The 26,613-nt window shown below is 40.3% G+C and overlaps 1 protein-coding gene across 2 annotated transcripts in view; it reads left to right on the top strand.

Moving 5' to 3' along the window:
* Window positions 1–26,613, top strand: part of npy2rl (neuropeptide Y receptor Y2, like) — a 54,098-nt gene that overhangs the window by 11,766 nt on the left and 15,719 nt on the right. The window contains exons 2-4 of one of the 2 annotated variants that reach the window (XM_016679695.1): window positions 734–844; window positions 17,889–18,136; window positions 18,267–18,399. In XM_016679695.1, coding sequence (XP_016535181.1) covers window positions 17,948–18,136; window positions 18,267–18,399 — 322 coding nt within the window. In that variant the 5' untranslated portion in view covers window positions 734–844; window positions 17,889–17,947. The remainder of the gene's footprint in view (window positions 1–733; window positions 845–17,888; window positions 18,137–18,266; window positions 18,400–26,613) is intronic. The other variant, XM_007568067.2, reaches the window with a different exon arrangement.

Genomic DNA, 26,613 nt, shown 5'->3' with positions numbered 1-26,613 from the left:
TTTTTTTTGTAGGTTTTCATTAAAATATCATTAAAATAATCAGAGTTCAGACCTCTCTGCTCCAACATGTGCAGTAAAACGTTCATCTGTTAGTTTGTGATGTCAGATTAATAATTTCCTCCGTTATCCATGGACTTCCTGTGGTTTCATGGAAGCGGCTTCCTGTCTGCGCCGTGCGCCGCGTCCTGCCGTCTGACTGACCATTTTGGGTCTTAAATCTCCTCTCTGCTCCTGCTTAGGAAGATAAACTTTGACAGTCCGTTTACTTTACAGTGTCAGACTATATTTATCTTCGATAAATTCAGCATGAATTCCACAGATGAGGTTTGATCTGAGCTTTTTAGTGGAAACATGGCGAGCAGCTATCAGTCTGAACCTTTCACCGTCCAGCTTGCCGTCTGTCTGTCCTTTATTTAAGCACGAAGCAGTAAATCTGCTGCTTTACCACTGACGGTATGAAGATTACTCTGCTTTTAACCTCTGAATATTTCAGCTTCTCTTTTCATACCTTTACAGCTAAAAAATCCCTCAGCCAGCTGAGCTGATTAATGTTCAACATGCTCCTTTTATTTACTCTTCTCCCCGGGATCGGCTCCGTCCCGCCGCCTCTTCCCTCTCTAATGCATTCTCTTTCTGTCTTCATTTAAATCTGCATCTCTGTCCGCTGATTTATTCATCACTCCATTTTTTTTTCACTCTCCTGTAACTTGCAGCACCTCTATTTTTGTCCCAGGGAGCAGAGAGAGGCCTGGCTGCGGCGCGTGTCACTGAGCTGAGCGTTTGAAGCACCAACTGTGAGATTCAAGATGTTTTTTGCTGCTTTCGCTGCTCATCAGGCCTGCAGGTGAAACCCTCCTCATTAAGTAGCTAAATAACCTCAAGCAGAGTCACTTATTTGTTCTGTGCTCCTCATGTCTGGGAAAGCAACCTTATTACATGGACCTTAATTAGCTTTTGGGACAAACTTTGAAATCTTTCACCCAATTACATGATTTGTGCTTTAACCAACATTAAAATAACCTATTTTACTCCTTTCCTGCCTTCCTCCCATATTAGTATGATACCGTTTTTTTTTTTTAGTATAATAATTTTAAAAACACTCCTGTTCCTCTCCACATTCTGTCACTAACTTTATAAGAAATGCTGCCGACAGCGGGAGCCAACCAGGTGTTGCACCATAAACCCCGGAGTGCATTCAGCCTGACTGAGCGCCTCATCGAGTCGTTTCGAATGTTTTTATCAGACATTTAGTTTTTTAGACAAGCTATGTTCACAACAATGACAAACATTTGTCTTGTTTATCTTTTTCTGCCCAGTGAAATGTAATTTCTGCATGAATCACTCAAAGGAGTTATATCTCACAGATATTGTGGACTTCAATAAGTGTTGCATTGAAAAACTGCATAAAAAAATGTTTTTTTCTTTTCTGACAAAAAGTGTTTAGGGTTCATTTTCTGCCCAATTAAATGAGATTTAAATTTGAAATGGCACTCAAATGAATTACATCATATTCTCCTCTTGTGTTTTGACTTATGATTACAGCAGTTCAGTGTCAACAAAGACTGTGAGATTCTGGGCACATGGCTGTAGTTTGGTTATGTTGACAGGAAGTTGTGTTAGACTTCTTGTAAACCAGTCTGGTAATGTGAGGGATACTGGACCTGGTTGAGCCGGTTGGACGGAGCGGAAAAATTGTCTTGTTTTAAAGTTTGAACCTTCACAGTTGGAGGGAGCGAGCTACATTTGTTAGCTAGCTGTACAAGCAGCATGTCTAGCTAGCTGTTTGTATTGAACTACAGTACCAAACCAGAATAACAAGCAGATTTTTAGGGTTCCAAGCCAAATGTAAGACATTGAAGACATCACTGATGCTGCATTTATACAGTTTTTATGTGATAGTCATGAACAAAGTCTGATGGAGCCCCACAAATTCACATATTCGGATTTTTTTAAAAGAGCATATTTAAAATATTCCAACCAATCCAGGAGCTGCATTTATATACCTTGGCAGTGATTGGCTGTAACCCAAAACCTGAGATAAGGCCGAGTTTAGCTGCTGCTTATAAGGTTTCCAATGAGTATTAAGGATATGCAGAACTTCAGGAGGTGAGCATTTAAAGCTGCAGCTCCAGTATCTACAAACAGAGTCATCCTGGCCCAAAATGGCAGCAGAGTCTCTGAACAGAGCGTTAGCACATATGCTGCTGACATGATAACTATCTTAAATGACATGCAGCATTGAGGCGGTTTGAACAAAGTGGAGCTGAAATGGTAATCAGATGATGTACTGCTCATGAAGCTTAAAACCTGATGAGCACAGATGATTGGAGGATTTGTTTCACCTCCAGCAGCTGCTTGTTTACCACCTGTGTGCAGAAAATCTGAAAAAGAAGATATCATCTTTCTCTCCCCAAAATAAATCCTGCTCTTGATGAAGGTCTGCCTGAGTGAAACCCCGCCAGGCTTCTTTTACTTCAGAAATCGGTTAAGATGGATAATTAAATCAAACTCCAAGTGTACAAAGATGTACTCCAAGAAGCAGCATAAAAAGGATCCGTCTGACAGCATGAAGTAGGCTAAAAGATCCCATAAACCAAGCTGCTGCTGCTCACATGAGAAAAATGTGTAACTGGTGATTCTTCCCAGAAACGCCGTCAATAAAAAGAGTCCAACTCATCCAGGAAGTCCATCAGAAAGAATCCCAGAGGAAAAATGACTGTCCACCAAAAAATGTCTTGATAAAAACGATGACTTTTGTGAAAATATTCTGCCGACTGATGAGAGACACGTTTTTTTGAAGGAGTGCGTCTCGTTAAATCTGGGTAGAGCTGAAGGCAGAGAGACACCAGATCTGATTTATCTGACAGCTTTGGTTCTGTTATTTCCATTTTCTATATTTTTTATTAAATATTAGATTGTTTTCTGTTTCTAAAAATGCTTAAAAATCATAAAGGATCGAAGGCGGCTCACAGAGGAAGCTGAAGCATAAAATGCTTGAGAAGAAAAAAACATAAATCTGCTGAAACACTGACAATTTAAATGTTTTATTATGAGTTTCCACAGAGCAGCAGAACATTTTAGAGATAAATTAAAACGTTCTGCTCTTAACCCGAACACATTCAGGATTCAAACCTGTCAGGACCTCCAGATAATCCTGCAAACAGCATCCGTGTTCTGGCCGCCATCTTTGTGAGGTCACTGTCATCATCCATGATGAAAAACGGTTCGGATAATTCACTAACATGTGAATAAACCACCATTTTTTTTATTTTTAGGAAAAGCAACGATTTACTAAATGTCTGAAACTTCAAGCTGTGCCAATAAACTAAAGGAAAAAGCCGGAGTCATTTACTCAGTGGCATTAAAATGTCAGCGATCATTTCTCCTCCCGCAGCTGTTTTCTGACATTTCAATAAATTTGGCATTTGAAATCTCAGATCCTGAGAAGCAAACATTAATCTGAGCCGTATGGAGCGGGACCGACCGCATCCAGAACCTCTCATTGGTTTCACCTGCTTGCTTTTAATTGGCCGTTCATTTAGCGAAAGCAGCAGGAGGCGCAGCTGCTCCTGTTGGGCAGATCGATTTATCGATCGATCGCTCCTTCTGGTGTTTCTGTCGGATCTTTGTTTCATTTCCTCTGACTTTGTGTTCAGTCTTCATCCTGAAAGGAACCAAAGTTGTTTTTTAAAAGCCGCCTGAAGGCTGAAATATGAGCCTTTCTCTTAACGGAGGTCAGAAATCATGGAGGATTCTGAGCAGGAATGTGATTCGTGTTGAAGGGTGGAGCCGTTGTGGCATCCAGAGGTCACTTCCTGGTTCCCAGTATGACCCTCCAGCCCGTCTCTGGGCTGCTGGTGTTGGAGGAAACTGATGTTCTGTTGCCTGCTGACGTCACAGAGATGCTTCCTCTGGTCGTCGAGGCTTTTTAAGACGTTTGTGACGCCTGGAAAAGCCGAAACCAAATATTGACAACGTTTACTCTGTCTGACATCAGACTGAACGTAAACAGTTTTTAAATATATAATTTTAATTATTTATTTTTTAAAGCTATCATTATTAATTTCTTTTAAAGCAATTTTTATAATTTTTCCAAAGACATAATTTCTATTTTTTAAAACCACCAATTTTATCATTATTCTTTTAAAACTATTGTTTTATTATTTTTAAGGCTATTATTTTTGTCATTTATGTTTTTAAAACTATAATATTTATCATTTATCTGTTTTATTAAAGCTTCTTTTAATCTGATCGGCACTAGCCCAGGGCGGCATGTTTTGGGGTCCACAAAGATTTTTGGTTATTTAAATGAATGCATATTTAGCAGTATTGTAACTTTATATGTTAAATAGATATGCACACATAAAGTGACGTGTTTTTAATTTTTGTTGGACTTAAGTCAAGATAAACTACACTCAAATATTTAAAAAATATGAGGTCATAGGTCATTTTGGTGTATTTCAGAGTCCGCATTGCATCAACTCAACCCACCCAGGAATGGTTCCTAAACAAACCTTTGTTTCCATTTATGATATTTCAGTAAAATGTGCTGCTCGCTCTTCTGCATTCTTCCTCTGGTCAGTTTGTCCTTCACCATTTTAGAGGAGCGTTGAGTCATCGAATGTTTTGAACCAAACCTGTTCTCTTTACCTTCTGACGGTTCGGACACCAGAACGGGCTCCACAGCAGACCCAGCCTGATCCGATTCCTCTTTCATGACATAATTTGACTCTTTGCTGATGATTGTTTAACTCCAGCATGTTGTGCTGCTATCATTTCCTCTGCCGGAGAAGTCTCCAGCTCTTCGTGCCCAGCGTTGGCTCCTCCGGACTAATCTGAGCTGAAGTGGATCCGCGGCCTCCGGTCCGGCGGCTCTGAATGATGCACACTGATGCAATTTCATTAAATCCTCCTAATGAGCCGCTCTCGGAGGGGATCGGTCCCGTTTCGCTGCTGCAGCTGTGATACGCTCGGCCCACAGAGGCCCGACACAGCAGGCTGCAGACGATGATCATCCGTCCTCCTTTGCGTTTTGCCCCTCCTGGTTGGCCCCGCTCAGATATTTCTCCCAGAGAGGTTTTCCCCCCGTCAGATTTAACAGGAGCTGACCTCTGTGGTTCTGGATTCTGCGTTCGTTCAGCGGTCGATGCTGATGGTGAGACTTCCTGCGTGAGAGCAGCGCGGGGCCGCGGGGCCGCGGGGCCGCTGTCGCCTCCGTCTGACTCTTTTCTCCTTGCTCCAGCATCTGACGGCGCGCTGTGATGGCAGAGGACGAAGCTGTTGGACGCGTTTATCGTTTCAGGAAACAATAGCAGATCTGACCTTCCATGTTTACATTCAAACACACAAAATGCTGGGCTTCATACTGACATAGAGGAAAGCTGAGGGCTGATGGAAAACCTGGAGGAAGGTTTGTTAGGAAAGGTGGATTCAGGTGGGCAAACATGACAATTGATCCACCATTCTCAAAGTGCGGCTCGGGGGCCATTTGTGGCCCTCAGGCTGATTTTTTTGAGGTCATCTTCAGTTCAAAAATGATGCAAATGTGGCCTGTAGATGCAGATGGAGACTTTAAATTTGTAATCAGGGTAAAAATTGTTACCAACATAATTTTATTATACAGGAAAATATGGTGGAAGGACTTTTTGTTTGAAAAATGTCTGATTGTTTTTTTATTTATTTATTATTTACTACTTTTTGAACTTGAAACATCAGATTAAGTTAACTTTAGTTTTCAACTCAGTAGTAACAGATTTTTAGTTATTGTTTTGTCTCTATTTTTATATGAAATAAAGCATATTGTTCTTTAAACAATCAAGTCGGAAGTGTGTGAATGAACCAACCACCTGTTGCCACGGCAACCTTTGATAGATGTTTTTGGCTCTATAAACTTAGAAGGTTTGGTTTTATAACTGATGTAGAGAGAAAATGTCAGCAATGTCAAAGATTGAGTGACAAATGGGTCAAATATATCTATAATATTGGTAAATGTTGACTATCGCAGTAATATGGATATTGAATATCAATATTGGACCAAGTTTTCATATCGGTGCATCTGGAGTTCAACGTTAAAGACTTTTCATCTCAAACTTTAGAGACTTGGGACGAATCACAAGAGACTAATTAGCCGGTCGGAGACGGAGTTTGACAAATGTGAAAACTAAGTAAATAAATGAAAAAACGGATTTTCAGTAAGAGACAAAGACCTCTTGGTTTCCAACATAGTTGACATAATAGCAATCGCATGACAGGGGGTTTTCACAACACGGTTTTTCTAAGATGAAGAGCAGATTTACATGGAAGGTGAAAACACAATCATTATCTTTTATTCATCAGAGAGAAGGAGATAAACCAATCAATTAAAAGTGGTCTGGAAAAACCCTGCAGATGAACTTCAACCTTCAAAAACCAACACAAACCAAACAACAGGTTCTTAATTACAGGAGAAAATAATCCAAACGCCTCAAACTAACACAAACAAAACAAAATGTTCTCAAAACTCATCAGGAGAACAAACACGATGTTTCCTGAGTCATTCCACAGATTGGTGTAGATTTTAATGAAAGTTGAGTTCTCAATGGGAAAACCTCTCAGCAGCTTGTTGTTGTTTGGCTGACGGGACTGAGGTTCAGTGGCCCGTCTCAAATCACGTTACTGCATCATTACCCCTCCACAGGAGGCGCTCTGCACCATCGACTGGGATCATCACTGCTTCATTCTGGGCTCCAAACATTCGGCGTTAAATAACCGTTTCTCATATTTAACAGCCAACAGAACGAGAGTCAAAACTGGGTCAGCTGGGATTGAGCTCCACCATTGATCAGGATCCAAATGGACCTTTTGGACTGGGCCAACCAGGCTCTCTTTAGGACAATCGATTAGCCGATTCGGGGTTAGCGCCAGAATGAGCTGCTGTAGTTTGGTTTGAAGTTTGAAGAGCAAAGACTGGGAGGTAAATGATCTAATTCACAATGGGTTTAGGTCAATGTTGTGGAGGAACACTGCTCTTCAGAAAATGCTACCTCAGTCCTAAAAGTTGGTTATGATCTTATTAACTTTTTCGGATAATAATTTATCAGTCTCTCTTCTCTAAGACATTTGATTCAGTTAATCATGAAGTTTTAATACAGAGGCATCACAACACTGGATTGTCTGAAGAAACTTTGTTGGTTTGAAAACTATCTGACCACCAGGTGGCAGTGTGTTCAAGCCACTTCCTCTTCTATAATACTCAATGGTGTTCCTCAGGGGTCAGTTCTGGGGCTGCTTTTGCTTACTCTCTATAGAAATGGTCTCTACTTAAATGTGCCATATGCGAAATTAAATTTTTATGCTGCTGATGCTGTTTTATATCGTTCTGGTCTCTCGCCCAGCACTGCAGTTCCAGCAGACAAATCATTTTCACCTTAACCTTGTTTTAAATGCAGATAAATTAAAAGTGATGCTGTTTTCTATTTGGAGATTTGATGATAAGAATCATTACTACAGCTGGAGGTCTGAAAGTTGTGTTACATTATAATTATTAAGGATTTGTAGTTGATTATTTATCTTTCAGACATTCTAGAGCTGCTGAAAAAGCAACTTGATGCCACTTTTATGTCTGGAATATGGTGACATTTTCTTAAACGGGTTTAAATGGTTTTATACGTTTTAGCCCATAATATATGTGTAACGGTTTTATTTCAACAATATTATAGATCTTAAGTTTTTTAATCTTTGAATTTATTTTGTTGAATCTGGAAGTTGTTTCTCTAAACATTTATTGACTATTGTTGCTCTGGACAGTTGGTGGTTACCATAGCAACCCGGAACAGACCGTTGTTCCCCCCTTTTTCTGTTGCCGTTGGTAACTATGGTATTTACTAGGATTAGCTCTGTTTCCATTACAAGTATTATATTTTAACACATATTTTAGACACATTTAATCACATACAGTGTTTCATGAGTAATTCTGCTATGTTTTGTGTATGTTTTTAGCTGTTATCAATATTAATGTTGTCCATTTTAGCTGTGTTTAATTTCTGTTTTCTGCTGCTAGCTGCTGCTAGCTGCTCATTGGAAGCTATTACTTGTAGTTTATATTTATTTATTGCATTTTATGTAACGTATAGAGGCAGAAGCTGCTGGACTGATGTTAACCAACTTGATTTCCTCTTTTGTTAGAATAAATTCAGCGAACCTCAGTGTGTCTGTCATGAATTCAACCTACTGGACCTACTGGACCTGAGGCAAAGACCGGTTCCACATGGACGACCTCGGCCATCTGTAGGCTCCATCGTTGGGATATTTTTATTTACAGGGCCGTACTTTGACTTCTTCCTCTGTATTTATTTTCCTGCTTAAATAGAAAAGAGAGGATATTCTCTAGTGAAGACTTATTTTTCCTTTTGGTGCCTAAAAGAACTTGGACTGAACTTGGTAAGAAATCTTTTTAGCTTTTTGCTTCATCTAGTTACAGAAAAACATGAACTTAAAGTTGCTGTCGTCATAAAATATCTTTAAGGATATTCTTACTGATTTTCAGAAGGAATCATTTGTCAGTTTTTTTTAATTGAAGAATCTTTTTGCAAACTTATTTATGATGGTTTTCCTGTGAATTAAAGCTATATAATTATAATAAATTCCTAGTTGGAGCTTACCGAGCAGCCCAGTGTGTTGGATCTTTTATAGCTGCTGCCACATATATACAATGCAGTTAAATGTTATTTAACATTTCATTTAAATAAAGTGTATGTTGAGTTTGTTGGAGCCAAACTCTGATGGAAATTGTTGTGACTGTTTTCAGAAGTTAAAGTTTGGACTGAATCTGGTTGAATTCATCTCCTCCCTTCCTGGTTTTCTCTGTTTTTATTCAGTCAGTGGAGATGAAATGTCTCAGTTTTATTTAACGAGGCTTTTCTGCCCTTCTTTAATTGGCTTATTAGCAGGGACTCCATACTTCATCCAGTGGTAATTAAGCTCTTAAGTCTCTGCCGGTGTTATTTTCAGGAACTGAAAAAGTTCCTTAATGTATTTTGGCTCATTGATTTTTCCCAAACTACCAACAAGAATCTCAGGGAGTTTTACTCTGAAAGGTTTCAAAGTTTCGATTTGGAATCGGCCATGAAAAGAGCGACTTTAATTTGTTTAATGCTTCAGTCGTTACTTGGAGCAGCTTTACTCGTTTCTCCTCAGCAGCATCAGTCAAACTGACTTCTTAGGAGTTTTTAAGAATAAAATGTATCTGGTGGAAACAGGAAGGTCTTGTCTGACATTCAGTGTTCATGTTCTTGAATGATTCGTCTTCAGAATAAAAACCTCTGAGACTAAAAGCAGGATAAGAATCGATTTGAACTTTGTAAAGCGTTTTGTTTTTAATTGTTGCCGTTTTTCATTTCTTCGGATCCGTCAGATGTTTGTTTCCAGGAAAGGCATTTTGATTTTCAGTTTCTAATCAAACCGTTTCTGGTCTCAGGAATGTTGGAGGAGGTTTTTTTTTATGTTCAGTCTGTTTCCAGTCCCCACACAGGGTCTCATGAGGTCAAGGTTTGACCTCTGACCTTTGATTATGCTGAGGATGTCACTTGTCTTAATTTTCAGCTTTTTGTTATTGGTTTGTTTTGGGTCATTTCCAGTGATCCCAGCTCTGCTTCAGTTTCTGATGCTCCTGATGCAGCAAAACATTCCCAAAGCATGACACCTCCACCTCCATGCTTCATACTAGAATGCTGGTTGGTTTTGTAAACATTTCCTCTGTTCTGGTTCAGATAATTCAGTTTTTGACTCATCTGTCCAGAAGAATCATCTTTGTCTAAAGTTAAACCTCTTTCTAGTTCAACCATCTTGTTCTTTCAACTGTGAGATTTCTGCGAGAACATTTTGGGATTTGGGTTCTTCCTTCAGCATTTTGCAGGCAAGGCAAAACGAACTGCAAACACATGAATGATGCAAACTCCAAAACAAAACAAGCGCAGCAGAAAAACACAGCAAAACCTTGAAACTCACATCACATTATAGAACAGCAGCGTATTTGCATCAATAATCTTTCGTACTCCAGACTCCCCCTGGTGGTCTGGAGGGTTTCCATTTCATGCAGCAAGTTTGCAGCGTTTTATACTTGCTTTATATTTGTGGCATTTTCCTTTTTGCTTCTGTTTCCATTTGCATTTTTCCTGCAGATGCAGGATTCTTTTGTTGCATTTGGGTTTTTGTGTTTTGGAGTTTACAACATTCAGGTGTCATTTACTGTGTTTGCATCTGTCAGCCACTGCAATTAAATATGAGAGGATATCATTTCATTCCATGTTGCACTGTACTACAGAGTGTAAGGAAATGGTTTTTCCCTCTGAGGATTTATTTCGACTCAATTCTGCTTCTTTCTTTCTAATCAACATGCCGATCGCCGTCTTTAACTTCAATGTTTTTCCTATTATTTGGGTGAAACTTAATTTAAAAAATACATGTTTTTCATGCCTACAGTAATGGTAAACAGAGTCCAGGCCTAAATAGAAAGCAGGATTTACTGAAGCTGGTTTAAGTTTTGGTATTTTGTTTAATTCTTCAGCAGAAACGTCGTTTTGTTCTGAGCAGTAAAAACCGAAGCGACTGACTTCTGCTTGGTGGAATCTCTTTCTTCCATGCAGAATCCAAACCATTTGGCCTGCAGAACCGGCGCAGACTGTTTGTTGGCTCTGAATCGCTACATGGTCCCTGTCATGATGAGTCAGAATGAGTTCATCTCTTCGGTTTGACCCCGTGAAGCTCGAGCGAAGAAATAATCGTCCGCAGCAAATCTGACCAGATCCACCATCTGCTGAGTGTCTGTGGAGACACTTGAGTAAAACTAATGAAGCCGGCCGTCTGTTTGCTTGGTGAGAATTAGAAAACGTGCATATCGGTGTCAGGAGATGACTTGAAATGTGAAATCTGAGTCAAAGTCAACAAGTGTAGAAGGTGTGAGGAGAGGATTAGCAGGAGAAAACCATTAAGAGGATTTGTTCTGGAGGAAACTTTAAGGTGAGAAGAGACGGAGCCGCCGTTAAGTGAAGTCACATTAGTTTATTTTAAAGACTTTTATCCAGAGGAAACATTAGCAGCAGCGGTTCTGGTTGGAGGGATTATGTTTGCAGCCTGTAGCTCCAGCTCTGACTCTCAAAAAGAGGCTTAAGACTCACCAGGCTTTTGTTGGGAAATGAATCCTCTGAAGTTAGAAACTGTTTCTTCTTTTTGTGCAGACTTCGTTCCTGCAGCTGCTTCCCTTCTGAATGGATAAAATGTCATTTCCTGTTATCACTGAAGACTCAGGAGCTCAGAATGACAATGAATTAGTTTAAGCAGGTCGATTCATGGCCTCACTTTACACCCTTTATTATTATTTTTATTCCTCATCTTCAGTTCAACAGTTAAAGTATAAACTTGGATCAAAGGCCAGAAAATCCTTCTTTACTCACTCGCTTCAATAGATTAACTTAAACCAGGTTGTTTCCACAGTAACACAACTAATTTGTGTTCAAAACTAACTTGGATGCAACAAATTAAGAAATAATCTTGTACATTTTCCTCTATATTTTAGCATTAAAATGTATGAAAATGAGACTTCTTCACACAAGTTTAAGTTTCAAAGTGAAAAGAAAAAGGAACATGAGTGCAGGGTTTTCACATTAGACCAAAAGGTGAGTTTTTTACTCACCTATTTGAAATTAGTTCTAGTCTGAAATCCAACTGTAGAGTTGAATTTCTGTCTGACAAAAAACAACAAAACTGTAATTTATAAAGTATATTATATTATCTGAGCAGCTGTTTGACCCAAGTGAACATTTTTGATTCTATAAACTATGAAATTAAAGTGAATACAGAAACTTTGTTAATAAATGAGAAATCATTTCTGCTGCTCCTCAGATTTTTATTAGATTTTCTTCATTTTGGGTGATCGGTGATCGGCTGTTCCTTACATGTGAAGCTGATCTTTTCCAGCGATCTCATCTGACAATCAGACGTTTGATCTGCCTGGGCTTTGTTGCTATATTTAGTGACTTTTTAGACTCCTATTGTTAAATGTTTTTCAATAAAATACAATTGGAATATTGAAGGTGTATTGTGACATGTAAAACAAAAATCTATCTTTTTAAAAGACCAGTAATCAGCCAGGTCACTCCTTGTTTTTCTTCTATTTTTAATAAATTTTGTTCATCTGTGTGAATGTCACCCTGAACATCAGAAAGACACACATTCATCTGCATCACAAAATCATTCAGAGGCCCTGAAATGACCTTTGACCTGCGCTTTGAAAACACCTGCTTTAAAGCATCGATGCGTCTTAAGAAAACAGGTTTGTATAAACTAGTGGTGCATCACTGCTAACCACATGCTAACAATTGGATTTCTAAAGAAAATAATGAAGGCAAACACTTTAATTCATTTATCTTATTTGATTGGTTGCCAGAAATGGGAAAAAATTAAGTTTTAAAGACAAAACAGCCACTTTAAATGTATTCTGCTTTCACATAATTCATACTCCACAAAGCAGTGAAGCTCTTTTATCCTGAGCCGTAGGAATGTCAGGTTGACTTCAACCCTCCTGCTTCTCTGCACTCATCAGTCCTGCAGCAGACGGACAGATTCAAGTGCAGGAGGCTGAGCTGCAGCTGGTTTGATACTCTGCTGCACTCAGAGGGTTTGTAAGAACGAGACAAAGAAGTGGAACATGGAGCTCAAACATCAGTCTGATTCTGATCCCTCATGTCGATGCAGCTTTAATGTCTGCAGCAGAAAAAACAAGACGATTCCTGGAAGAAGCGACTCAGGAGGCCAAACCGCCACCGAACCGAAGCGTCAGCCTGAGTTTGGGTCAAACTGGGAGAACCGAGTTTGGTGGCCTGCAGAAGCAGCTGATGGCTCGTATTTTTAGAGCAGAGCGGAGAAAATTTCTGGCTCTTTAGAGTAAACAAACGTTTGAGCATTAAGAGAAAAACTGAAGGTCTGACAGCTGCTTCATGTCGGCTCTTTAAAGCTAAACGTTTCTGCGTCTAATTATAGGTTTTACTCTCACAGCTGAACGACTGATTCACATTTTTACAAACTTTATTCATTATTGGATAATATAAAGTAGCATCATAAATAGCCTTAGTGTGACTGATTTTACATCATAAGGATTAGAGGTGAACGATATGAAGTGATGATTAAAAATTATCAAAAAACTATTGATTACTTCTAGTTTTGGTAACTGACCACATAGAACAGCATTTATAGGCCCATAAATAACTTTTAATAATTTTAAAATCATGTCATCATTACAGTGCAGAAAATAAAAAAAAATACATTTTAGTGAGTTTTTTAACATTAACTGAATTTATTGTGACATTAATAAATAAAATTTCTTATCAAGACAAGAAATGGTTGATGATGCGATAAATAATAATCTACTAATATTATTAACCATGAGAATAAAGCTTATTAACAGGTAAAAACCAGCTAAAAACCCAGTTCCTGCACCACACCGGATGGTTTTAACTTTATTTAAGCTCAAATATCCTGAACTCACTTTGGATGAGGGTGAACAGATTTACATCATAGAAATCCAGCCAATAAATCTGCAGGATTTTTATGATGTCATCACTTCAATATGGACCGACCCTCTGGAGGTTTACGACACCTTGATGAATTTATACCAGAAGCGTTGAGGCAGAAGGCAGTTTAATAAAAAGACCTTAAAAGAAACATTTCCTGTATTTAATTATGTTTTTGATGGTATTTAAATTCATTAAAATATAAACCCAGTTGTTGAAAACCCAGTAAAAACCTGTGAAGGAGCCTGAAGACGAAGCCGTATGTAGGAGGATATTTGTATTTCTTCTCTTTCTGTTTACAGAGCTGTGAGACCTTTTATGAGGTGAGCCTGTAAAAGTGTCTTTGCTGCCTTTTGTGGCGATTTGGGCGCCGCCACTGATCCCGTCAGCCGAGCGCGAGCTGAACGCCCTCGGACAACTTGCTCAGTGAAGCGGCTCGGCGCAGAGCGTCGATGGGAGGGTTTAATCCCACGTGGGTCCGTCTGCCAGCGCGGCCGCATTCACTTTAACGATGCTGCATCGTGTGTGTGTGTGTGTGTGTGTGTGTGTGTGTGTGTGTGTGTGTGTGGTGGGAGGTCTTATCTGGCCTACATTGCGCAGCAGCCAATCGGAGAGGTCACATCTGTACGTGCAGACGATTGTTAAAAGCTTTCCCGGCTGGTGAGACGTCCTCCCACCTGTAAACTGCAGATTAACTTTCAGTCTCTGCGTTTGAGGCAACAAACCGTCTGAAGAGGCGAGTCGGTTCTGCTGCAGCGGATCAGCACCCGACACGTCCAGCACCAACATTCATCTGCTTCTAAACATGAACAGATCTTTTATTTTATGCTCTTATTTAACTACTGGCCTGTTTTATTTAAGAAATTATAAGAAACGTTGATAAATTGTCTCTTTTTGTCTACTTGTCTTTTTTTTCACTCTTGTGAAAGAAGTTGAAAAGCTGGAGATCACAGGAGGAAACATGTTGGTAAAATTAAATATTATTCTACAATATTATTGCTATAAATGATGTTATTGTTTTGAGACCATTGTCACATATTACTAAATGCACAGTAATGCCACTTCACAAAGACTAATAAACTTTAATTTAGTAAAGAATGCTCCACACTGGACCTGGAAGACGTTTTAAATATCCAAAATAAAAACAAAAACAATAAATATAAAAGAAATAAAAACCAGTTACAACTGAAACCATAAATACAATGGATTATGATGTCTCTCTTTCCCTTCAAACATTATTAATAATCAGGAGGGAAATTCTGTGATTAACTGATTAATGTGACGGGTTTAGAGCAGAACCTGTCAGATGTGAAAACTGTGTTTTTTTTATTAACATTTGGTTGAATCAGCATATAAACGACTTGGATCAATAATTTTTTGTTTCTAACTTCTCCAAACAGTTTGCAGATATTTTGACATGAACTGGTGCAGCAGAATCGGGTTTGCAGGCCGTTTTTAAATTTTAGCTCCGCCCACAGACGTTCTGTCCGACTGAGGTCAAGACAAATAAAAACTTTGACTTCTTTAAACTGTTTTCTGCCAACTTGTCCGTTTCCAGACTGATGGATGGCGTTGCTTCTTACAGTTTTAGCAGATGTGTTCCTGTCTTTGATTTCCAGACCTGCTGTTGTCACCTGGCTGCTGCTTTCCCTCCTCTGAGCTTCAGCTCCGAACTTTGAGCTGTAATGACTGACAGACACACTGGAGTCTCTTTTCTACTCCTTCAAGTTAAACTTCAGTTCACATTTTAACGGTTTCTGTGTTTGCTGAGTAAATGAGACAAATCTTCGAGGTATCTTTCCCTCTGCCCACAGGCAGTAGAAGCTTATTTAACGCCTTGTTTGTGTTTTCTTTGTAGATGTTAGCAGCCTGAGGGTGGGGGGGCCGCGGGGAGCTGCCCAGCATGGCCGCCATCTGCTGTTGCTCTGCCTCATGGAGACTCAGAGATCCGCTGAGACGCCTCAGGGCGCCGATAAACTGGAAGGTTTACATCTAGAAAGACGTGTGACTGAACTGCTGCCGGACGCACAGAGAGACGGTGCAGCTCCGCTTTTCAATATCAGGCTGATCAATCAGTAACAGACCGACTTCACCAGAAGAAAACTGAATGCCGTTTTCTCCGGAGCATTGACTTTGTTGCCCTTAAGCTAATTTGTAATTAATTTGGCCGTGTGCTTTGAGTCATTGACTTTTTGGATGATGTATTTATCCTCAAGTTTTAAGGAAAAATTCACATTTTGCTTGTTTCTGCTTCCTTTAAATCTCTGCTGCTCCTAAAAACAACCCAAACGCTTTAAAAAAATCAAAACACCCAGCCAGTTTTTGGCAATGACTTTATATTTTCTGGGGTCTTGAAAATGAAACGTCACAAATCAGCAGGAACTTTCCTGTTACCTAGCAACCCCAGCCGAGCACGTCGTCACCTAGCAACCCAAGCTGAGCTCCAGCACATTTGACCAGCTGGTTTTACCACGGTATTCTCTGTACAATGGCTGCTGGAAAAGACAAAGTGTTTTGTTGTTGCCTTACCATCCAGAAACCACTTTCTGCGCTCTGGTTGGTTGTGCAGCAGGCTCCACTTCTGCTTTTCGAAATGTACAGTTGTATATTTGTGGATGTGTTTCCAGCCATTTTCACATTTGAGTGTAAGCGCTGAACTTGGGGGCGTGGCCAGCAGAAGCTTATTTGGATTTAAAGTGACAGAGTCCCTAAATCAGCTTATCCCAGAATAATGAGGTTTTATGTTTCAAAGAAAAATCACAAATGGCTGAACTTCATCCTGAAGCGTCTGTTCAATAATCCTTCAGATTGATTCAACAGTAAAAGATTATTGACTGAAATGTCAAACCAGTTCTATTTTTAAAGATGAAACCCATTTCTTTCGTTTCTTTTATTTCCAATGCACGTGAACAAAAAGCAGGTCAAGTCTACCTGTTCTGTTCTTAATCCGTTGACCTAGAAAGCAACATGGAATATCAGATTACCGCTCACACGACATTGTCAGATAATCTGGGAACTGGGAGTGTAGATGAGATGGAGAAGCTAACATTCACTCTAATTTAGGATTTCTCCTTTTCATCACTGAAATTAAACGTCCTGCTCTACTGACCGAGAGGAACAACCTGCACATAATCTGATCAGATTAGTATAATCCATAACCATCCGGCTAATTTGTAGCAAAGAGTTATCCATGGCAATAATGACAGTTTCATACAGTAAAAAACAGATTCTCCTTCCACTCACCTTTTTCACAATATTCACATTTTATGAGACACAAATTTGAATTTGTGTCTATTTAATTCTGTGTCTGATCAGTTTATATAATAAGAAATTTTCACATTCTGGAATGAGATATAAATAAAAATCTGAACTTTTTTATATGAAATTCAGATTCTTTTGAGCCGTACTTGTTTTAACATATTCCTCTCTCACCAATTACCGTGTTGAAACTTCGCCGGCATGAAGCAGTTATGAACAGTTATGCTAAAATTTGCTCTTTTGCATACTAAAAACCTACATTTATGTTCATCATACATGTTTTCAGTCTTTTCACCTGCAGTTGTACATGGATTCATCCATGCAGGCAGATTAAAGCTAAAGGTTAGAGTTGCTGCTGGATTTAATCTATCTGAATAATTTTAGAAGAAAATGCAAAAAATGATGTAAATTATTCATAAAAAGGAAGAAATTTAAAAAAATAAGAAATAACAAATTTTTCAGTTTATGTTTAAAGGAATTAAGAGGAATGAAGTGTTTACTAAAGTTTTTTACGCTTCACTGAACTGGCTGCATGTTAATCTCATTGTTCACATCATGCAGATCAGATTATCAGTAAGATGAAGTTTGGAGTCGTTTGGCTGCTGAAGCTTTTTCAGAGAAGAATAGAGTTGCAAATGAATATAATGAATTTAAAAGCAGACTGGATGAAAGGACAAATTAATGTAATAAAAAATGGAGTGCAGTAATGTTTTATTAGCGATCCTTGGTGTGAAGTGTGAACCGGTTGGTAATTTAGTGGCGTATTTAATCCAGGAAGAGGCTGCTGTCGCTCTCAGTCACCTGATTCGTCCGTCACTAGTTATGATCCACTTCAGGCCAGAATCATCTGCATGCAGGATGCTGTGTGCTTTGCCTCTTCTCATGCAATGAGCATCAGCGGCTGCTGAGTTTTTTTCATAACATGTCAATAGCCACAAATACAGCCGAGCTGAACAAATTTTCCCAAGTGGCTCTTGAAAACCCAGAGAGTATCCTTCATCAGTAATTACCCAGATCAGAGCCCGGGCTGTAAATAGAGCCGTTTACCCGTCATTCATCATCTTCTTCTTCTCCTCCTCCGTCCAGCCGGCGCAGCGAGCTGCAGGAGTGAAATGGAGCTGCTGGCCGGACACGTTTGACCGGACATGGAGGCTTTCGGAGAAGTCAACGCCACGCAGGAGGAGCTCCGCTTCCTGCCCTCGCCTGACAGCGACCCCAACAACCTCGGTTACCATGACTACCCCCCAAACATCGGCATCCTCCCCCCGGTTCTGCCAGCCGGATTCGAGGGGGTGAATTTTCCAGAAGACCCCATCCGACTGCTGAGCGTTCAGGTACGGGCCGCGTTTCTGCTCCCAGAGCAGCCTCCATCTTTAACTGGAGCAAAGAAAAGGTTAAAGGTCACATTTCACTTCACATTAGCGTGAATACGTCTGACAGCTGTTTGCTTTTGTTTGTTTGAAGGTGGTGTTGATCTTGGCCTACAGCACCATCATCGGGCTGGGGGTTCTGGGTAACTCGCTGGTCATCTACGTCATCTATCGCTTCAAGACGCTGCGGACCGTCACCAACTTCTTCATCGCTAATCTGGCCGTCGGTATGTTTAGACACACACACACACACACAGCTCAGCGCTAAATTAGCTGCTTGTCAGTCATCGTTAAACACTTCCATGTGTTTTATTTCTATCTGGACGTAAACATGATAGAAATACATCAGAGGATCAGACAGGAAGTGCAGACAGCAGCTCAGTCGACGCTCCAGTAACAGCAGAATGGTGATTTTATTCTCTTAACGTCTGTTTTTATTGGGTTTGACGTAACGGGTCATGACATCAACTGTGTTAGCGTCTCAGTTAATAGCTTGTTAAGGTCAAGTTTGGTTTAGAGGAAAAAATTAATAGTTTATGCAATGTTGGTGACAGCAGTCAAATTGGTCAATAGTCTGCATGAGGAAGCTAACAGCTAATAAACTTAAAAATGTGAACTACCAGTATGAGCGCTTGTATTTCTTATAAATAAGGGAAAAATGGCTCAAAACTTTAACAAATCCCAACAAACTAAAGTTTTTTACTGTAAACAATCCGATCTGTCAGAAGTTAGGCTCAATGTTGGATTAAGTTTATTGTTTTTAAGTAAAGGGGAGCTTAAATTTAGTTTAAGTTTTGAAAGCCTTTAAAAACCAAAAGTTTCTGTTGAAGATCTGAAGTTTTTCTCCGATGATTTCTGTGTTTTCTCCCTCTAAACGGAAGAGTTGAATTAAAATCCCATCAGAAGTGGGTTTTCATGTTGCATGCCGGGGATTGCGTGTTGAATTTTCTGTTTGTGGAAACTCTTTCATTTCCTCCTGGGACAAAAGGTCCCCATGTTCATTAACTATATATGTATATATGTGTGATGAGATGGCTTTAGAGGAGACTGATGTAAGTGTGCGTAATGTGCTCTGAGCTAATCTGAAACATGTTGGACTTGATTAAGTCGTGGTATGGTGACAGAAATCTAAATGAATGTTCGCTCTCTTGTGTTTGAAAGAATGAAACCTTTGAGCCGTTTGACGGATCTGCTGGTTTGAAATAAAACTCTGTCAGCAGCGATGAACCAGATTTCTGCTCCGATGGTGATGAAGGTATTAAAACAGATGAAGATGAGCTTTACTGCAGGCAAAGCTGCATGATGACATGATCTGACTTGTTCTTTTAACCGAAAACACAAATGAGAGAGACGTGGAAAAAGATCTTTGACTTGAATTTGAAATTTTAAACCTCACTTTTCTGTTTTTGTTTGGTCAAACAAACCTGATTGCTTCTTTTTAATGAGCCACATTCATGTTTAATATGAACAAAAGAAAAATATGTAAGACAAAGATAAAAAGTGACTCACTGTGGGCTTTAAAATGGTAACCAGATGCATTGTATGAGGAAAATAAGTCATTTTATCAGCATTTTATCATGGATTAACATGAACATCTGCCTACATGCATCAGGACTCTAATGCTTATCCATATGATGACAGTTTATGACATTTGCCTTCCCTTAGGGATAAATAAAGTATTTCTGAATTTGAATTTTATCGTTTGTTGTTGCTAAAGCTTTTAATATACAGATTTCTGTTGGACTGTGTTTGAGGCTTCCTGGATGCGGCTCAGGGAACGGGAAGCCGTCGTTCCGCTGACTCCTGCTGCCAGGAGGACACAGAGTGGTCATTACCACTAAAATACAGTCTGTGTGTTGATTATAATTGCAGTTCGTTTCTCGCTTTGAACTTCAAAGTCGGATCATAATGGCATCAGATCAAATGTGATTAAAGAAAAAATCGCCAAAGAAGTGAAGCGGGAGCTAACAAAAGGTGACAGAAATGTGCGTTAAATAGGTTTTCTGCCAAGAAACAGAACTCCGTCTCCATCCGGACCCTTAAAGGTTAAACCAACAGAAAATGTTTTATACGGTAAATATGATTAAAAACAACCCCATTAGGGTGTAACAATACACCAGAGTGTTGGTTGGGTACATGGGTTTAGATTCAAATACGATGCAGGAAATTTCACGTAATTTGATCTGATTTTCAAATTTAAGAGGTAATACAGAGGCACAAAGTGTCATTGTTACCGAAGCTGGCTGCACACCGAGCGCTCAATCTGAGCAAATTACCAGAGAGCCGAGAGGAGGGAGAAACTGTTACAGAAAAACCTCACAATTAAGTGATGCTGATTTCATTTTCCAGGAGGGCTTGGTACTTTACCGCACTACCAAACGTAACAAACGCTGGTCCACTGACCGTCGTGCTACGGTGGTTGATTGGACAGAAAACTGGCCTGACCAGAACGCCATGGAGAACATACGGAGATGAGAGAGCAATGCAGAAGGTTGTCATAAAGCAACCTGGGCCTTCATTACCATTCACCAGCCCTTAAAGGGATTCAGGATTAGTTCAACATGTTGGCCTAAATATGTTGTTTTCCTATCAACTAAAAAAAATATGTTTGTGATAATCCAAAACTCATAACTACTTCAAAAATGTTTGTATTTTGTTATATTTTCCACCCATGGAGGTAGCCAAAAAAAGTGATAATTTCCCACATGAAAGAAAAAGGAGCGCAGTGAGAAAACCGAACACAACTTCCAAAGGACCTACATTTGTGGCCTCAACATTTCTCTCCAGAAGACTTTGTCATTTGTATGAGCAAAACAAAGGCTCTAACAGGTTATAGTTACCTTAACGAGCTAAAACCAAATGCCGAGCTGACAGTTTTTATCCACAAAGCGCCTAAACCCCGCTGCCACCAGAGCGCTGGAAGCTCTTTAAATGCTAACGGAGCTCGGTGGCTGTAGCACCGGTGGCACTACCGGTGCCCCGTTTACCTTGTTATAATGTTTCTGATTAATCCATGAGACTGGCACTAAAATGACATGACAGAGTCAGAAGAGGCCAATAAACCAAGACGATGCTTGATATAAGTTATTCGGGTCTCAGAGGCAATAATTAGAGTTTCAGTTTCATCGTTCACAAGCAAGTAGTTTTCACAGAGCCACTGTTTGTATGTTTGATACATTTAATCAAGAAGAACAGCTTTAAATACTCAGTTTTCCTAAAATTTGAGAAGAGCTGAATGTCATCAGCATAGAGCATTATTTGGTCAAAGGGGAAAATGCACCAAAGACTGAACCCTGTGGTCAGGTTGTTATTTCTCCTCTTTGTTATTTTGTTCCTTTGCTTCCTGAGTCAGCTGATGCCTCCTTCCCTCTTTTGTAATTACTAATAAATGCTGCTTTTAGTTGCTCCACAGTTTTAGAATAGTTAATATTGTGTTTAGAAGAGTAATTACCTAGTCAGTAATTGTAATTTGTTGTGTAACTATTACATTTTGAACAAAGTGCCTTCAGATTCAAAGTGATCAGCCTGCACTGCCTACAACTCCGAATCCGTGAAAGGGCAGAGGAGTGAAGTCACCACTGAGTCTTCAGGCTGAAAACCTTTAAATATTCAGAAACGCCACCAGAACCTCAGAGCTGCAAACACTTTCCCCGTCATCTGCTGCAGCACATGGCGGGCGATCTCACCTCCACTTTATTTATCTGAGTGTGAACAGGAGTGATTCGCACATCCCACACCTCTACATCTGATGCTCGCATGTAACCGCCTAAATTTAAAGTCTCTATAAAGACCCACATATTTTGGTGACACTAGAGTCTGACTCATCTCAAGACAATTCACAAGTGTTTCTGAACAATAGACATGACGGTAATTTATAAAATTAGATTTTGAAGTTGAAACTAATTGATTAAAACCTGCCAAACTAAATCCCAGTACTTAGTAATTAGCGCCTAAACAATAAAAATTGTAAGACGAAGCATAAATTTGCACCAGGAGTTTGACGATGTAGCACAGATAATGAGTTGTAATGAGGTGCAGAGTAATGCTTTGGTATGTGAGCTTTTAATCAGGAAGATTAATTATTCTTTGCTAACGATGTGATTAGAAATAAGAAAAACTGCAGGAGGCAAGTCAGAAAACCCCGACCTCCAGCAGAGCAGGAAGGAGCAGCAAAAAGTTTCTAAATGTTGTTTAAAGTTAAAACATTCGTTCCACGTCTCCGTGCAACAGAAAGATCAACTAAGATTGTTTCAACTGTGGCTGAGCAACCAGCAGAAATCAGGATGATCTTTTCACCAAACTGGAGGAAAACAAAAGGAAAGGAGGCGAGCGGATTGCTGCGTCCCGACCCGCTCTGCAGCCGGCCGGCCGGCTCCATCTGTCGCACCGAGCTAACGAGCCGCAGAAACAAGAAATCACATGGAGTCGTCATTGTTTTCCCCAAGTAGGAGTTTATCTGTGTGTGTGTGTGAAATGAACGACATATTTTCATGGCCTCCAGTGTGTGTTGTTCTGAGACATGTTAAGAAAATGAGATGCAAAGCAAACCTCACTGCTGGCTGTAATTAATGAAATCAGAGACTATTTACGGTAAATCTTATGCCTTTTTGAAGGTTCTTAAAGTTTGGAACCATGATTTGAATATTCAGATTTCATTATTTTCCTTTCTCCATGCCGTGTCCAAAGTGCTGCTGAAACATTGGGTGCATTTTGTGGTGGGTTGTGTTTTGGTCCCGCTCTTTGTTCACTCTGATGTTTTTAGGTAGAATAGTGAGCACACTCCAAACCTGAATGGTCTCAGGATGCTTTCAGCGCAGCACTCACCGTTTCTTCTCATTATCAGGATTTCTTAGGATGCTTCATCTCAGAAAATAAACTCCCTCAGTTCTCTGTGCCGCCTCCTCAAGGACAGTGTGTTTTTCTGTAAGGAAAGTGTTTTCCTCTGTTATCCCTGCTGTCCCTGCAGAAACTCTTTGACCTGCTGACCTTTTTATCAAGCTCTTCACTGGTGGCTCCAATCCTTCAGCTGAATTCACTTTGTGTTGGTAATTCAGTTACTGGTTGGTTGGGATTTTCTGGCTTGCAGCAGTTTTCTTGCCTTTTTGATGCAAAGTCACATTGACAGTCTGTTTTCTTGAAGGAAACTACGGTTGACAGAGGAATGATTTCAGGAATCGGCGCCGTTGAAAGTTGCCTTTCTGATTCATGTGAAATGAACTGCTGGCTTCAACACGGATCTAAAGATAAGATCGCTGGGATGATGCCAGCAGGCCACTTTGGTTTCGGTTCCCGGTTAGTTTTCACTGCTTTTCATTTGTCTGATCGGATGCCACAGGGGATATATTCTCCCTCGGTCCTCCTTCCAGTAGCATTTACCTGGAAAACCCAGAAAGAAAAGTAATCGGGACGGATCCGGAGTTTGAACGACCTCGGCTGGGTTTCAACAAGGGGCAGTTGAGTTGGCGAGCTCATTAAAACACAAGATCTTACCAAGTATGTTTTGTTTAGTTTCTAGTGCAAATATCTTAGAAATAAGGATTTATGAAAGGAAACATGTTTCCATGTTGTAAGTGCAGAAAAAGATCATCTTCAATTCATTGGGCTTGTTTCCTTTACCATCCAAAAAACAGTTTTAAAGACAAAAATGAAAGTTTTTCTTCTAGTAACACCAATTTGAAAGAGATACATGCACAATGTGCCATATCTGGGCATTTAGTTGAATTTATTGACAATAAGACTCAACTGGGTGCAACATTAGCTCTTCATGACCAAAGGATCATCACTGAAGATCAAACCGAAGGAAGCCATAATCTGGTCTCCTTTGACTGTCATCAGTTTTCTGTATTAGAGGATGTGGATGGTGCAGTTGGTTCGTTCCTGAGGTGTTGGAGTTTTTCTCTCCCCTCAGTGATTCACAGGTCAGATTAAGGTTGGTCAGCGAAGAAAACATGCCTCTGTAAATGACCAGCTGGTGTGAAAAATGTCTTCACCGTATCAAATGTTTTTGTCATCCTCGTCTGTGTGCCAGCCGGACGTCATGCAGAAGAAGCTCCTGCAGCGGCGGTGGATTCACAGCTTCTGCCTGAAGGACCCGGTTGTTTCCCGCCTTCACTTTGTTCACGTTTCCTCCTGCGCTTTGTCTGATTCATGTGGCATTTCTTCACCGATGTTTAATTTCACCCCATCCCCAACCTGCATGTGTTGACAGAAGGTGTTTGAGTCGGTTCATCCCAGGGTCAAAGCCAGACTCGGGATTATTCCACGTCCAAGTTGTCAAATTAAGAAACTCTTTTTGTTTATTGAGCGTTTTATTCAAAATAGACGGATCCATTTTAACCAAAAACAACTCAGCAATGCAATGACCCATTTACAGTTTGGGTTTAATCCGTCTCTGCACAGACTGCATGAAAGCTGCAAGGCAAGATTCACTAAAGAGGAACTTAATCCATGTCCTGTGATATGTCAGCATATTCTGGAGGATTCTGGGTTTTACAAAACGCCTCAGGACTCAGATTGTGACCATCTGAGGACAAAAGCTGATGTTTTTGGAAGGTGTGCAGATCGCTGTAGGTCCTCTGTAGGGCGACATGCCTGTGCTGCCTGACTTCCTGCAGCGTTCTCAGCCGCCGGTGAACTGCTGCTTCAGATTTGACCCCCAGTTATGGGTTGATGGCGAAGGTCAGGGCTGTCAAACTCATTTTCATTTTGGGCCATATCAACAATCCGAATGTTCTTAAAGGGCCGGTGTGCCAGAATATAGTGATTAAATCAATTAAACTGTTAAAATATCAATAAATAAATAAATAAATAACTGTTCCTCCAGGATTTTATGATTGTTTTAGTGGGTTTTGCAATCAAAATGACAGATTTTGTGGTTCAAATTAGGAATGTTTGTAAGGAATTTTATATTTGTGGTAATGTTTGATAATAAATCTGACTTTTTATTACTTGCTGCATCAGTAACAGTCTCAGGCTGTGGGAGCGGTCACTTAACTCAATGTTTTTTAACAATTTGAGAAACTTTGCAGTAAAACTAGAATAAAATGTGGAGATTTGCTGATTTTGTGTGAATTTTGCAGATTTGTGAAAAACTGAAAGGACTTTAGATGTAATCTGGAGTCTAGAGAGCCAACGAGAAGCTACGGAGGGACAGATTTACAGTTTTCTGGAAGTTTGTTCCAGATTTGCAGTGCCTAGAAGCTGAATGCTACTTCTCCATGTTTGGTTCTGGTTCTGGATGCAGAGCAGAACCAGAACCTGAGAGGTCAGCAGGTCCAGAAGCAGCAGATCTTTAATCTGTTCAGTGATTTCTGAACTGCTAGCAGTAGTTTAAAGTTTCTTCTCTCAGTGAAGAACTGTAGAACCGGGTGGTGTAGAACCAGGTGGTGTAGAACCGGGTGGTGTAGAACCAGATGGTGTAGAACCAGATGGTGTAGAACCAGGTGGTGTCTCTACCCTCCTGGTTCTAGTCAGATCTCCAGCTGCAGCTTCTGGGTCGTCAGTCTGAGCCACTAAACCCTGGATGAGTTTCTCTGGTCTCAGTCTTTAGTCCTGAAACGTTCAGTAACGTTTCTGCTGTTTCACTGATCCTGATTGCTGCTTCTCCTCGTATGTTTGACATTTATTCAGTCATTGTGCAGCTGAACACTTCCTGTGTTTGTTAAACTCCTTCCTCTTGTGTCTCTCCATGATGTTTAGGTCAGATTCCAGCTGAATTACAGAAAACTGTAATGTGACTTCTTTAAACATCGTTGCTTCCAGCTGCTTTAACCCGAGACATGAGACGAGTGGCTCGTCATGTTTGCTTTGTGTCTCCGTCCCCACATCCCGTCCCGCTGCGTAACGCAGCTTCTTCCCTTTTGAAGTATTTTCCCCATGTCTGCGCTGAGCGTGCCGCTCTCTCTCTCTGTCTCTCTTTCTCTCTCTCTGTCTCTCTTTCTCTCTCTCTGTCTCTCTTTCTCTCTCTCTGTCTCCATTTACTCTCTCTGTCTCTCTCTTTCTTTCTCTCTCTCTCTTTCTCTCTCTCTCTTTCTCTCTCTCTTTGTCTCTCTCTCTCTCTCTCTGTCTCTCTCTCTGTCTCTCTCGCTCTCTCTCTGTCTCTCTCGCTCTCTCTCTTTCTCTCTCACTCTCTCTCTCTCTCTGTCTCTCTCTCTCTCTCTCTGTCTCTCTCTCTTTCTCTCTCTCTTTCTCTCTCTCTCTCTCTGTCTCTCTCTCTCTCTCTCTCTCTCTCTCTCTCTCTTTCTCTCTCCCTCTCTCTCTCTCTCTCTCTCTCTCTCTCTCTCTCTGTCTCTCTCTCTGTCTCTCTCTCTCTCTCTCTCTCTCTCCCTCCCTCTCTCTCTCTCTCTCTGTCTCTCTCTCTCTNTCTCTCTCTCTCTCTCTCTCTCTCTCTGTCAGAGTCGTCTGAGGAAACCAGAATGTCATCTTTTCTGGCCGAGTGAACA

Source organism: Poecilia formosa, unplaced genomic scaffold (assembly GCF_000485575.1).
Source record: "Poecilia formosa unplaced genomic scaffold, Poecilia_formosa-5.1.2 Scaffold217, whole genome shotgun sequence".
NCBI lineage: Eukaryota > Metazoa > Chordata > Actinopteri > Cyprinodontiformes > Poeciliidae > Poecilia > Poecilia formosa.
Note: the sequence above shows the minus strand (reverse complement) of the source record. Positions and strands in the feature narration are given on the sequence as shown.